Raw genomic sequence first — 12,830 nt, 5'->3', positions numbered from 1 at the left:
AATGAACTAGAGGAATGTTTATACGTTGTGAGATTGAAAATAAAATATTCTTTTAATGCAGTTTTGTTTCTGGCTCAGTGGTTCTCCAAGTCTTCATATCAAACAGAACAAAATAAATAAATAAGGTCTTAGCTCTCCAAATCCCCCCGCAATGACCAATATTAAAATACCACTGCTGTGGTTCTCACCCTTGGAACCATTGTCCACTTTGTCACTCTGTCTGTCCCCTAAAACCGTTTTATGTCTGGCTGCATTTTCAATAAATATCAGAATAGCTAAATAAACAAACAAACAAAACAAACAAATAAATAAATAAATAAATAAGTAAAATAAAATGAGAACATATGTCCAATTCTCCTGTTGCACAGCAAAACTGTTCCATCACAAAGCCATACAGGCATTCACAAGGTATTCTACGCATATGAACAGAACAGATTAAATACATAAAAATAATCAAGTTAAAGGCATTTTTTAATTGAAGAAAGTGTTTTCTCCCCTCCTAAAATGTCAGTTTCACTGTAAACAACTGTAAGAGCACAGTTTGACATAGGAAAGTCAAAACTACTGAAATAATGACTGTTATTGCACACGAACGTTCAATACAACTTGTACCTGAACATTTCTTTTCCTTTTGAAAACCAACAGTCATATATGACTTCAAGTACTGTTTAAAACGTTACTTTACGAAAGTGTACGGAGAAGGACGGATCATAAAATAAGCACTGGAATTTATGCTTTAATTTTTTCCCCTAAATACCACTAGGGGGAGTTCGCTCTCCACTACTTCGGCAAAGAGCTCCATAGATTTACAAAAAGACGTTCTATTGAAGTGGAGTTAGTAGTTCGGAATAAATGATCAACTTTATAGGCTTGAATATATGATAGCACATTAGGTACGCCTTCACGAGATATAACACATTTTAATTGTAATTTGCGATTTTTAAAAATTGTATTTATTTCATTTTGTAAATATTACGTAATAATTATACACCATTATTGACGTTTTAATATTGTTAAATAAACCCCACAGATTACATTTATAGAAAAAAATTCCCATTCTTTGATTGTCACTCACATTTTGAACATTTGTGTATTATATGCACTCCTTTCCACTTCCATATTGTTCTTGAACGAGCTTTCTGCGCGTGCATTTATGTGTGCGCGCGCACCCTTGCTTCATCTCCTTGATGAAGGCTGCGGGAGGAAGAGGAGGAGGAAGAAGGAGGGAGGCAGTACTAAAGGGGAATGACAACCGTCCGAGCTCCATCCCCACCACCATCAGCAGCAGCAGCAGCATCCGCAGCATGCATCCGAAAAATGGCACACGCAGTCGGCGATGAACCGCCGCGGATCGTCGCCGGGACAACAGCAGAAGAAGACGCAGCGGCGACGCCGGTGATGCGGACGCTCGGCCGGACGACGACGACGACGACCCCCGCCGAGTAAAGGCCTCTCTCCTCGCCAAGATGGTCCGCGTGGCGCGCGCCCTGGGTCTCATCATCCTGTGCGTGGCTGTGCTCATCCTGTCGCTCATCAGCTACGTTTCCCTGCGGAAGGACAGCCTCTTCGGGACGCCCGTCGGGGGCCCCAGGATCATGTTCCACGCCGGCTTCCGGTGAGCGATCAGCGGGGCTGTCCGTGGGGAAAGGTGCGGCCAGGTGGGTGGGATGCAAGATGGACGGTTGATGACTGCTTGTCAAGCAAGTCACGCCGCACTAGTTAATGTCACAAAATACACTGATAAATGTTACGTTTTTTTTGTTTTTTTTTTTTTTGTTATTTGTGGACGATATTTCAAACTGCTACCACTCCTAGGGCTGCTACTTTAATCCCGTCACCCGCAATGTTAGGTACACCTGAAAATTCTCATGAGATGGATAAATGGCACATTTTTTAAACATGTTTGTTTCGACATTGGCTCAACACAAACATTTATTTACAGTTTGTTACACTCATTGTCATTCCTCAAGCAGGATGCGGCATTGATCACGATTTATTACTTTCAAAAGACAGATAGATAGATAGATAGATAGATAGATAGATAGATAGATAGATATAGATAGATAGATAGATAGATATAGATAGATAGATAGATAGATAGATAGATAGATAGATAGATAGATAGATAGATAGATAGATAGATAGATAGATAGATAGATAGATAGATAGATAGATAGATAGATAGATAGATAGATAGATAGATAGATAGATAGATAGATAGATGTGGTATGCTTTGACTCTCGTTACCTTCGTACATAATTAGATGTATATATGGATGGATGAGGGTGGCACAGTGATGCAGCTGGTAAAGCGTTGCCCTCACAGTTCTGAGGACCCAGGTACAATCTGGGATTTCTCCGGGCACTCCGGTTTCCGCCCACATTCCAAAAAAAAAAAAAATGCAACATTAATTGGACACTCTAAATTGTCTCTATTGGTGTGATTGTGAGTGTGGCTGTTTGTCTCGATGTGCCCTGCAATTGGCTGGCAACCAGTTCAGGGTGTACCCCACCTCCTGCCCATTGACAGCTGGGATAGACTGCAACACTCCCCGCGACCCTTGTGAGGATAAGCGGCATAAGAAAATCAATGCATGGTTATGGATGGATGATATGTTATGGCTTGTATTATGAGTTGCTGCTTTCCGTAGATGGATGAACGATAACTAAACGGCACATGATGTGGCATGCTTTGGATGGCAAACTGTTGGATTAACAAAGGGGCGGCTAAATGGCACATGATTGAAGTATTAGAAAGAGCACGAGGCATATTTTTTTTTTGATGCAGCTCTTATACTGGCTTTCGTTACACTTTTTCAAAAGTACCAATAAGTCATCAGTCTTAAAGATGGCAGCAGATAAGGAAAGGACTAAGCCAAGCACACAAACACTAAAAACAAGCACAATGGCGATTCTGTTTCCTTGTCAGATCTCAGTTTGCCATGAATTTCCTGGACCCGTCCTTCATCCCACTGACCACTGCCCTGAACGAAGAACTCCAGGGGAACCCTTCCAAGTGGAAATTCAACAGGACCGCCTTTTTCCAGCAGAGGTAAGATAAAGATTTGGCGTCTGTTGGGGAGCAGGATTGGTGGGGGGGTTTTGATTTAGAGAATAGTTCACTGAGGCCAAAGGAAATGAGAAAGATGTGAGAGAATTCTTTGGCTGAAAAGTACAAGGGGCAATTCCAACTTCAGACCTCTTATCTTGGTATTTGCTTTCATGTGGCATAATCACGGATATACAAAAGTACGGAACCTTGTGGCCATTTACATTACTTTTGGTGAAGAATGTAAACATTTCAAATGCATTTGCCTTTCCTCAAATGATTGTAAGTTGTTGTTGTTAAAAACTGCTTGTGAAGCGAGTGAAGGAGAATTCACTCCATCCATGCAGCATTCCAATCTCAAATATGTATTGTCACTGTTGGAAAAGAAAGCCTTACCTTTGTTCATTTTAAGGAATAGGGGATGACGCGGCAGCAAATTAAAAAAGAAAAAGAAAGAGAATGTGAATATGTCATACTCATTTCAAAACAGGAAACAAGCACTTGTGAAGCAGAGAAAAGACGGATAAAGTCAATGTGAAAGAGGGACATCTTTGGGTGAAAAATCAGGGATTAAGAATCATCTTGGTTTCGCTTCAGTTTCACAATTGCTTGTTTTTCACCTGTACATAGCGTGCTGATTTTCATGATGGTTACTTTTCTCATCTTCTCCAAACTTCACACTTGCTCTTTTTTTCCCACCCATAGACAAATATGTGAATTTTAGTCTTGGTTACGATGCTCATCTTTTTTGAGCTTCACAGTTGCATTGTTTCCCACCCCAAATAAAAAAACAAACAAAAAAAAACCCGACTCACTCTTCATGCTTTTGCTGACAGAGTGTAAATGCAGGGCTAAAATCCTTCCCTGGAGGGTAGGGGGGGATCAATAAACACAAAGTGTCTGTACTTTTGTGTCAGGAAGGACATCTTCAACTACATCGACATTGCGCACAACTTCTCTCTGACCAAGAGCAGTGTCCGAGTGGGCCAGCTGATGCACTTCGACTACTCCAGCCACAAGTACGTATTCTCGATCAGCAACAACTTCAAGTCCCTGCTGCCCGACGCTTCGCCCATCCTGGACAAGCACTACGGGACGTGTGCGGTGGTGGGCAACAGCGGCATCCTGACGGGCAGCCACTGCGGCTCCGAGATCGACCGCGCCGATTTCGTCTTTCGCTGCAACTTCGCACCGACTGAGTTGTACGCCAAGGACGTGGGTCGCAAGACCAACCTGACCACCTTCAATCCCAGCATCCTGGAGAGGTACTACAACAACCTGCTGACCATCCAGGATCGGAACAACTTCTTCCTGCATCTGAAGAAGCTGGAGGGCGCCATTCTGTGGATTCCTGCTTTCTTCCTGCATACATCGGCCACCGTCACCCGCACCCTGGTGGACTTCTTTGTGGAGCACAAGGGCCAGCTCAAGGTGGAGCTGGCCTGGCCCGGAAACATCATGCACGATGTCAACAAGTAAGACTGCAAGATTTTTATCTGTAAATATTATACGATATTACATCAGTGTTGTACAACGATGTAATATAATATCTGTTGTTGTGGATAAGTCCATTGCCTTAACCACTCATCCACAAAAACCTGTAGCATCGTTTCTAGATGCAACCATTAGAAATAAATTCAGACCTGCTTGGAGAGACCACAGTTGATTTCTTGATTTCACAGTTGATTTCGATTGTGAAGCGACTTTTGGTTATCCCTTCAGTCAATCCCACAATCCATCTTGAAAAATAATGATCAACGGTCAAAAGAAAAGAAATAACGCACTGTGTTGTGGTGTGGTGTGGTTTTTTTGTTCGTCCCTCGGGTAGATACTGGAAGACCAAGAACCTTTCCCCCAAGCGACTGAGTACGGGCATACTCATGTACACTTTGGCGTCGGCTATGTGTGACGAGATCCACCTGTACGGCTTCTGGCCCTTCGGCTGGGATCCCAATACGGGCAAGGACCTGCCCTACCACTACTACGACAAGAAGGGCACAAAGTTCACTACCAAGTGGCAGGAGACCCACCAGCTTCCCACCGAGTTCAAGCTGCTCTACCGACTGCACCGCGACGGCGTCAGCAAGCTGAGCCTGACACATTGCACGTAGAAGGGAGTCTCCACAGGAAGGGGGTCGGGAATCACACCGCACCCGCATTTCCCGTGCCGAGTGTTCGTGCTTAACGTCCACATTGCTTGATTTCCCACAAGGACATTAAAGTCAAACCTCAAATTATTCCGTTTCGTCATAGGAAACAACAAAAATGGCACGACGCCATATAGCAGTCACACAGAAAATGTTGGAAATGGAACTTTGCAACAGATTTTAACACCACAAAACTTTGCCCACAAGACGTGTCGTCTGCCTGTTCTACCAGACTAAAGTTATCCGCCCACTATACTTTACCCATGTTTTTAATGTCATCTGCAGCCCTTTTATGTCAGCAATATTTGTGGCCGAGGTCAGTTCATAAATGTGGACTCAAATGTATTTGAAGGGCTGGCTTTTCCTACACTCAAAATTAAGCCCCTTTTCATGGCTCCTTGACCTGATTCCAAGAATGTTTAAGGAAAGATGGCATAAATATTTGATTAGAATCCAGCCACCTGCCTAAGGTGATCCGCCCGCCTGTCTAAAGTCATCTGACCTCTACACTCCACCCACAATTGAAGTAACCTGTCTAAATCCATGCACTCACTAGACTCTGCCCCATCAAAAGTCATCCACCGAGTAGACTCAGTCCACCTTTCTGGTCTTCTATCCATTGGACCCTACCGACTGGTCCAATTTCTTTCAACCACTAGACTGTCCAATTTTTTTAATTCCTCCACCAATGAGACACTGACCACTAGACTCAGCCCACCTATCTTAAGTCATCCACCCACTATACTCAAAATCCTCTAACTAGACTCAGTCAACCTGTCAAAAGTAATTTGCCCATGTTACTCGTCATCTACCCATTAGAGTCTACCCACCTCTCTAAAGTCATCTCTCCATTCCACTCTTTACAACCTGGCATTTATTTGGAATAGATGCGCAAACTGTTAGACTTTGGAGCTTCCACCGTAGTCCAAATAGTGTTTTAAAAGCCTTGCATTTAGTAAAAAACTAAATCACTGCCTAATCTCAGGGAAGGAGTTAGATCAGTGTTTTAAATGCCCATTGGATGCGTCCAATCAGATACGCTTACTCTCTTTGGCCACAAGATGAGTTGACACACAATCTGTGCTTCTCTTGTTTACAACAATCCCAACAAGTCCCAATTCTCTAACTTTTGGATCAATAAGTAACATTCCAAACCCTAACCCACACACACACACACACACACACACACACCACACACACACACACACAGGATGTTGTTATTGTACTACTGAATATCGTCAAGTTTAGTGTCACTTTCTAAAATATAAGTCGTCTTCAGCCACGCTAGCTAACTTAAGGAATAATGTCACGGTAAGGGCACAAAGTAATACCACAGGCAGATTTTCCCAAAAACAGCTGCAATACTGTAATCATAAAGTTGTAGAATAAAGTGGCAATGACGAGCAATATGGAAATATTACAAGGGGAAAACTATTTTTTTAGGGCAAGAATAAAGTCGTGATTTTAAATAAGCAATAGTATTTTATTTTATTTTTTTGTTGTTGTTTCTCCATAACTTTTCCTTGGTAAAATTCAGACTTTTTTGTGACATCATAACTTTACTCGTGTAACTTGATGACTCTTGTCTCAAATTATTTTTCTAACTTTATTCTTATGAAATGATGAGCTTTTTTCCTCCTAAAAACACAACTACGCTCATAGTATTCCAACTTTTCTTCTGTACAGTTTACATTGGTATAAAAAATTGGGCAAATTTTTAAAAACATAGGATTATGTTTTTATTGCTATAAACTGTAACTATTTTATTTTTTCACAAAATTACGACTTAACTGTTGTAGTACTCTGAATTGTCAAATAGTACAACTTTACTATTGCCACATTAGGTCTTTTTTTTTTTATAAAGAATGTAATTCTTTAAATCTGAATACTTTAAATTTGGATTACTTATTTTCTTGGAAAGTACAACTTTATTCTTGTAAAATTAGGATGTAAGATTTAAACTTTTGTAAAATGTAATATTCAATCTTTTTCCTATAATCACAACTTTTTTTTTCTTGTATAAAATTCCTCCATTGTGCTGCCCAAGATTGAACAGATTCAAATATTTATTACTTTGACTTTCACCAAGGCAACCTTTAACTACAGTTTACACATAAAAACAGACTTTTATGATAGATTTTATTGCCTCATGTCATAAAGCAGATGACTTGCTGCATCTTGTTATGAGATCATGTTCTACTCGAACCTCATATTGCATGCAAGAGGCATTAACAACTTTTAGAATCCTTTAGTGCAGGGGTACGTGTCAAACTCATTTTTGTTGGGGCCCACATTGTAGTTATGGTTTCCCTCAGAGGGCCGTTATGACTGTGAAACCATTAATATTTTAAACAGCCACATCATATTTACACCTGAAATTTATGAACCAGTTTTGGAATCAGAACTCAAGGGCAATGTGTTTTTCAACCATTGTTCATGTTTTGTAAGAAAAAAATGCTTGCAATATCTCAACATTATCATTTATGATATGGCTGAAATTGTGGTACAGATTTTAACAAAAATCATGGCAGTTGATAAACATGATTTGCATTTGCGGGCCACAGAAAATCGTGCAGTGGGCCAGATGTGGCCCCGGGCCTTGAATTTGACACCTATGCTTTCGTGGAACCTTTTTTTAAAGGGGGCATCTTGCTTTGCTTTCGTGGAACCTTTTTTTAAAGGGGGCATCTTGCTTTGTATAGTTAATTGCAATATTCCTCAAGAATATCAGCTGTGATGATAGTGAATAATAAATTGCTCCTATGGAAAGCCGTTTGAGCAATAATTCCATATCCTCGTATCGTAAAGTCAATGTACTGCACAGGTATACTTTTTGTTATCAATTGTCAGACAATTGAGTGCACTACCAAAAGAACTAGGCCACACTAGTAGGACAACTAGTTTTTTTCTCACCACTATATGATATTTTAGCACACTAGTAGGACAATTTTGAAAAACTGGACTACTAGTAGAATCATACGTCGCGCGTGTACTAGGGGTTGAACCAACTACGCAAATTTACCAATCCGCAACGAGGATTAGAGCTTGAGCTTTTACTATTAGAGGCCAATCATAACCTTTGGCAACATGGCGCCTTCCTGACTTCAACAGATGTTGGGTTTTGTGCAACAAACTAGCATGGGTGACCAAAAGTTACATACTATAGCTTTTAAATCAAATTTAAATTTGAATTTGCCCTTAGCATCGAGCACAACACTGCAAAACCAAGGGACTAATAAGGATTTTATTAATAATCTTATGTTTTGTTGTCAAGCATTCCCATAATTCAATGTATTTATTATGGTAAGTAAGGTAGACATGGAATGCACATTTTATTCTGAGGAACAAAAACATAGCAGGAATGACTCAGAGTAAACAAAACAAAAAAAATGTTGGTGGGTGGAGATGCGAGTGGGATTCTATTATTTTTGCACAGGATTCTGTTCAATCTATGTGGAAGTGGGATTTTTTTCCCCAAAAAATTCTGGATTGGATAGAATTGTTTGAAAAATGTTTTTTTTTTAAACACTCAATTTTTAAGAATTTTTTTAAACACCTGGAATTGGGAGGGAGTGGGAGCGATTTCTGTGGGAGGAATTGGGAGGGAGTGGGATCAGCCGGTGTTGGAGTGGCAGGGAGCAGGAGTCAACATCCACTCCTGTGGCAGTCTCCATTGGAGAGCTCCCCTGTCGTCCCAAGTGGAGGGTGGCAGTGTGGAGTCCCGTGACAATGAGATCCTCTTTCCCTCTAGTAGCTCGATATGCAACCTAATGTGGGTCAAATATGGGTGGAAGACAGGATGTGATGTGATGTGATGTCTGGCCAGTTTCTCAAAACACTGGTCAGTGGTCTCACTAGTGAGAACTAATAGCATACTGGTACCCGGATCTTAAACTAGATATCAAGGATTCAGAAAAAAAAAAAGACTAAAGCAGCTTTCCGAGTATTTCTGCTGTATAGTTTGAATGGAACCAAACCTCATATAGTTCTGCTTCATTTTGCCACATTTCTTTTCTCCAAGTGTGTATTTATCATAAACGGGACCAGCCGAGCAAGTCATTGGTGGTCTCTTAAGAAGCTAGAGGACACATGATCGCGTGCCTCATGACTGTGCGACTTATCACAGGATGTTACGAGCCTGCTCAGATTGATTTTTGGCCGTTCCTGTTGTTCCCAAACAAAAGTATTTCTTGTCATATCAGACTAAGGCTATTTTGTGTATTACTCTGTGTAATTGATGTCACGTGTATGAGGCGCTAACCATGCATGTATGTCTGGAATGTGTGCCAAAAAGAATGTTTGAGGGAAATAGTCCTGGATTAACTCTTAAATGCCAAACTAAAATGTCATCAACCCACGAATTACATCAGCCAAGTCTGAGAGCACAAGCGTTTTTTTTTTTTTAACTTATTTTAAAATGCCATTAAGATTTGGTGTTGAAAATAAATACAAAATTTCTTGAATTTGAGCAGTACTTGAGCAAATCTTCATTTTTGTCATTGAAGTCCACTTGCACTGGGCCCAAAAATAAAAAGTCAAAACTAATGCCCCCGGCTACTATTTGAGGAAATATTCACTTTTGCCAGTCCGCTGGCATTGGGACCAAAGACTACAAAAGAAAAATGAACACCTCTTAAATAAAAGTCCCCTGCCATTATTTGAAGAAATTTTCATCTTTGTTGTTCCAGTCATTGGGCCCAAAAGCAAGATGTAAATATTAATGGCTCCTCTCAAATAAATGCCCCTGGCCACTATTTGAGGAAATGTTAATTTTTTGTTGCTACAGTCTGCTTGCATTGGTGCCAAAGGGGGTGGAAAAAATGTCCTTCTCTCAAATAGAGCCCTTTGTGTTGAGGACCGATGGTGGAGTGTTCAGGATGGTTGCCCCTTGGCAGCAGTCTGTGCTCTACTGAGGGCAGTTCTGAACAATCCCCCCCCCCAAAAAAAAAAAAACAAAAAAAAAAACATTTGCTGGCATTTTAAAATGATCTTCGAATGTTTGTTCACGATAATCAAACTGCTAACGATTGTATTTCAGACTGAAATAGGCATACCTTACTTTTGGTGCATTACAATTGAAGACAACGCATGTAAGGAAAAGTAAAATAGTGCCATCAATTTGCCACCTGTCTGTACAGAAGTGCCACAGAAGCAACTTTATTCACTTTTTGGGGGTTCTTTTTGCATGGCTAACGTAATTACATTGATGCTTATGGACGTGTCATATATATATATATATATATATATATATATATATATATATATATATATATATAGTCATCAATGTCTGCTGGGGTTGTTTTGACCCCCCCCAAAAAAATTGTATATTAAAATGTCTTATTCTATTGTATGATACATATGTGCCTGCATACTCATATGTCCAATAAAAAAACTATTTTTTTCCCAGGCGAAACAAAAAACAGTTTTACATTTAAAAAAAAAAAAACAAAAAAAACCCCAAAAAAACCTAATTACTGTATGATTCAAAAGATGTTGAAAAGATGGGTAATGGCATTTATCCAAGGTAGTAAATGATTCAGTCACTCACATTTGAAAAATGTACGGGTGTGGTCAGTCATGCTCGCAGATAAAGTTCCGGGTGTGATTAGGGATGGCCTTAAAATAACTTACTGGATTAATATAACATAACTGTAAATTAAAAATAAAATACACAAAACATAACTCAAATAGAAAACAAACATTTAAAACTCAGAAATGATCATTTCCCTTTTCAACTGATATTAGAAGAACAAGGTTCTAAAACGGTATTTAAAATTTTTCATCATTAAAAATTCTTGATCTGACAAACTTTATCTGAAGAAAACTTAAATGCACTGGCCTGTCAAGGAATAAACACAAACGGTCTATACCCGCAAAGTTTTGAAAATGCTGAAAGTTTAGTTCAACATAATCGGCGTTCGTGGCAACAAGCTCGGGATACATTGGAACAAACATTCCTGTCGCCAATCATGATGTATTGGCATAATCTGGTGTAATTTACGGCGGTATCCATTGTCAATCCATTGATTAAATCTAGCGGTAGATGATCTATATCTTCCTAAAGCATGTAGAGGGGAAAAGTTTTCAACTTCAAGATAATGCGTACTATGAGGAAAATGACCGTTAGAACTTAGATCAAGTCAAAGTAAATCACAATCATACTTATTATAATTAGATACTGAGACACATCCTAGAAATGTTTTCAATGTAACTCAGGGGTGCCCAGATTTTTCTCCCCCCGAGATCTACTTTTCAAGCAGCCAGCCTCCTGCGATCGACCAGCGGTGTGGGGAGGGGGGGTGCATGGCCGCGACTGCTGTAAATAGGAGGCCAGCTTGCTAAAACGCGCCTTTATGTGCGTGCGCTCGACGTATTGGCCACACCCGAATTAAGCGACGAGGTGGAGGATAGTCTTTTTTTTTGGGGGGGCAGGCCGTCTCACTATCAACCAAAACTGCCTCACGATCGATGCATTGAGCACCTCTCGTGTAACTGAATTTCCTTTGATATGGCTAATGATGTTGATGACTTTTGACGTAAATGCGCTCGCAGTACATGAAGCAGCTCGGAACATGTGCTTTTGGCATCACTTCCAAACATGGTCAGTACGGTTAACTTGCATTTCCTGTTTCCTGGTGAATACTGATTGTTTAGGAGCAGGCTTGTTTTGTCAATAACGTTTATGAAATAAAAATGTGAATTAATTTCAAGACTACACAAAATAAGTGACGTTTTTCAATATCTATTTTTTCTACTCATAAATTTTATCCATGTGATTTGCTCGTCGGTGCAGATTTGCAAATCACAGTGACTGTAGTTGTAAACTATTTTTCAAGATTCCTTTTTTTGTCATCCAACAAATCCAAATTCAACCACAGACAAAAGTAATTGAAAATCATTAGCCTTTGCCTCGATGCTAACTAGCTCTGGTAACTACAAAGCTAGTAGTTGAAGAATACTATAAAGTCTAGATATTATGAGAATCCAAAGAGAGCTAATTATGGTGAAGTGATGATGTCACTTTCAGTTTGTCATCCAACAAAATTTCAGGATAATTTAATTTTAAGAAAGCCACCTAATAGGAAAGTATAAAGTATGTTTCGGCATGATGGCAATGAGCTCCGGCATCTACGAAGCTAAAAGGAGAACAGTTTTATGGAATGCAGAGATCATGCTATAATCCAAATAGCAGGCTGACTGCTTTTGCTTTTGTCATCTAACAAAAAGTCAGGCTAATGTAAATATCAAAAGAGAAATCCAACATGGAAAAGCTATTAGCCTTAGTCAAGATGGATGGATGGCTGGCTCATATTTCAGCAATACTTCATAGTCACTGGCACACTTTTTTGGCAATTGGCTGGCGACCACTTCAGGTTGTTCCCTACATTGTTTGCCAAGGTTTAGCTATGTTTAAGTCAAAACTCAAAAATATTCACAGCCGTGAATGTGTCTATGCTGTCCATAGCGATCGTGCACTTACGTCATAAAATCATGTGATTTTTGGTTACGTTGCCATATTGCTGGTCAAACAAAGCAATGTTGAAAGTTAATTCCGTTGCGACGAAACGAAAATGTCTTATTGCACAACACCCAGAGTTTGTCTGATACCGTTAAACACTTAGAAGGTGATAATAA

The 12,830-nt window shown here is 39.9% G+C and overlaps 1 protein-coding gene across 1 annotated transcript; it reads left to right on the top strand.

Moving 5' to 3' along the window:
- The first annotated feature begins 1,228 nt into the window (after positions 1 to 1,228).
- Positions 1,229 to 5,165, top strand: LOC133499774 (sia-alpha-2,3-Gal-beta-1,4-GlcNAc-R:alpha 2,8-sialyltransferase-like). The gene is made up of 4 exons (XM_061818106.1): positions 1,229 to 1,615; positions 2,929 to 3,051; positions 3,966 to 4,523; positions 4,877 to 5,165. Exons 1-4 carry the CDS (start codon positions 1,467 to 1,469, stop codon positions 5,157 to 5,159), a joined length of 1,113 nt encoding a protein of 370 aa, XP_061674090.1. The 5' UTR covers positions 1,229 to 1,466; the 3' UTR covers positions 5,160 to 5,165.
- The last annotated feature ends 7,665 nt before the right edge of the window (positions 5,166 to 12,830 follow it).

This window comes from Syngnathoides biaculeatus, chromosome 4, assembly GCF_019802595.1.
Source record: "Syngnathoides biaculeatus isolate LvHL_M chromosome 4, ASM1980259v1, whole genome shotgun sequence".
In the NCBI taxonomy this organism is placed as follows: domain Eukaryota; kingdom Metazoa; phylum Chordata; class Actinopteri; order Syngnathiformes; family Syngnathidae; genus Syngnathoides; species Syngnathoides biaculeatus.
This window is presented reverse-complemented; position numbering and strand designations above follow the sequence as displayed.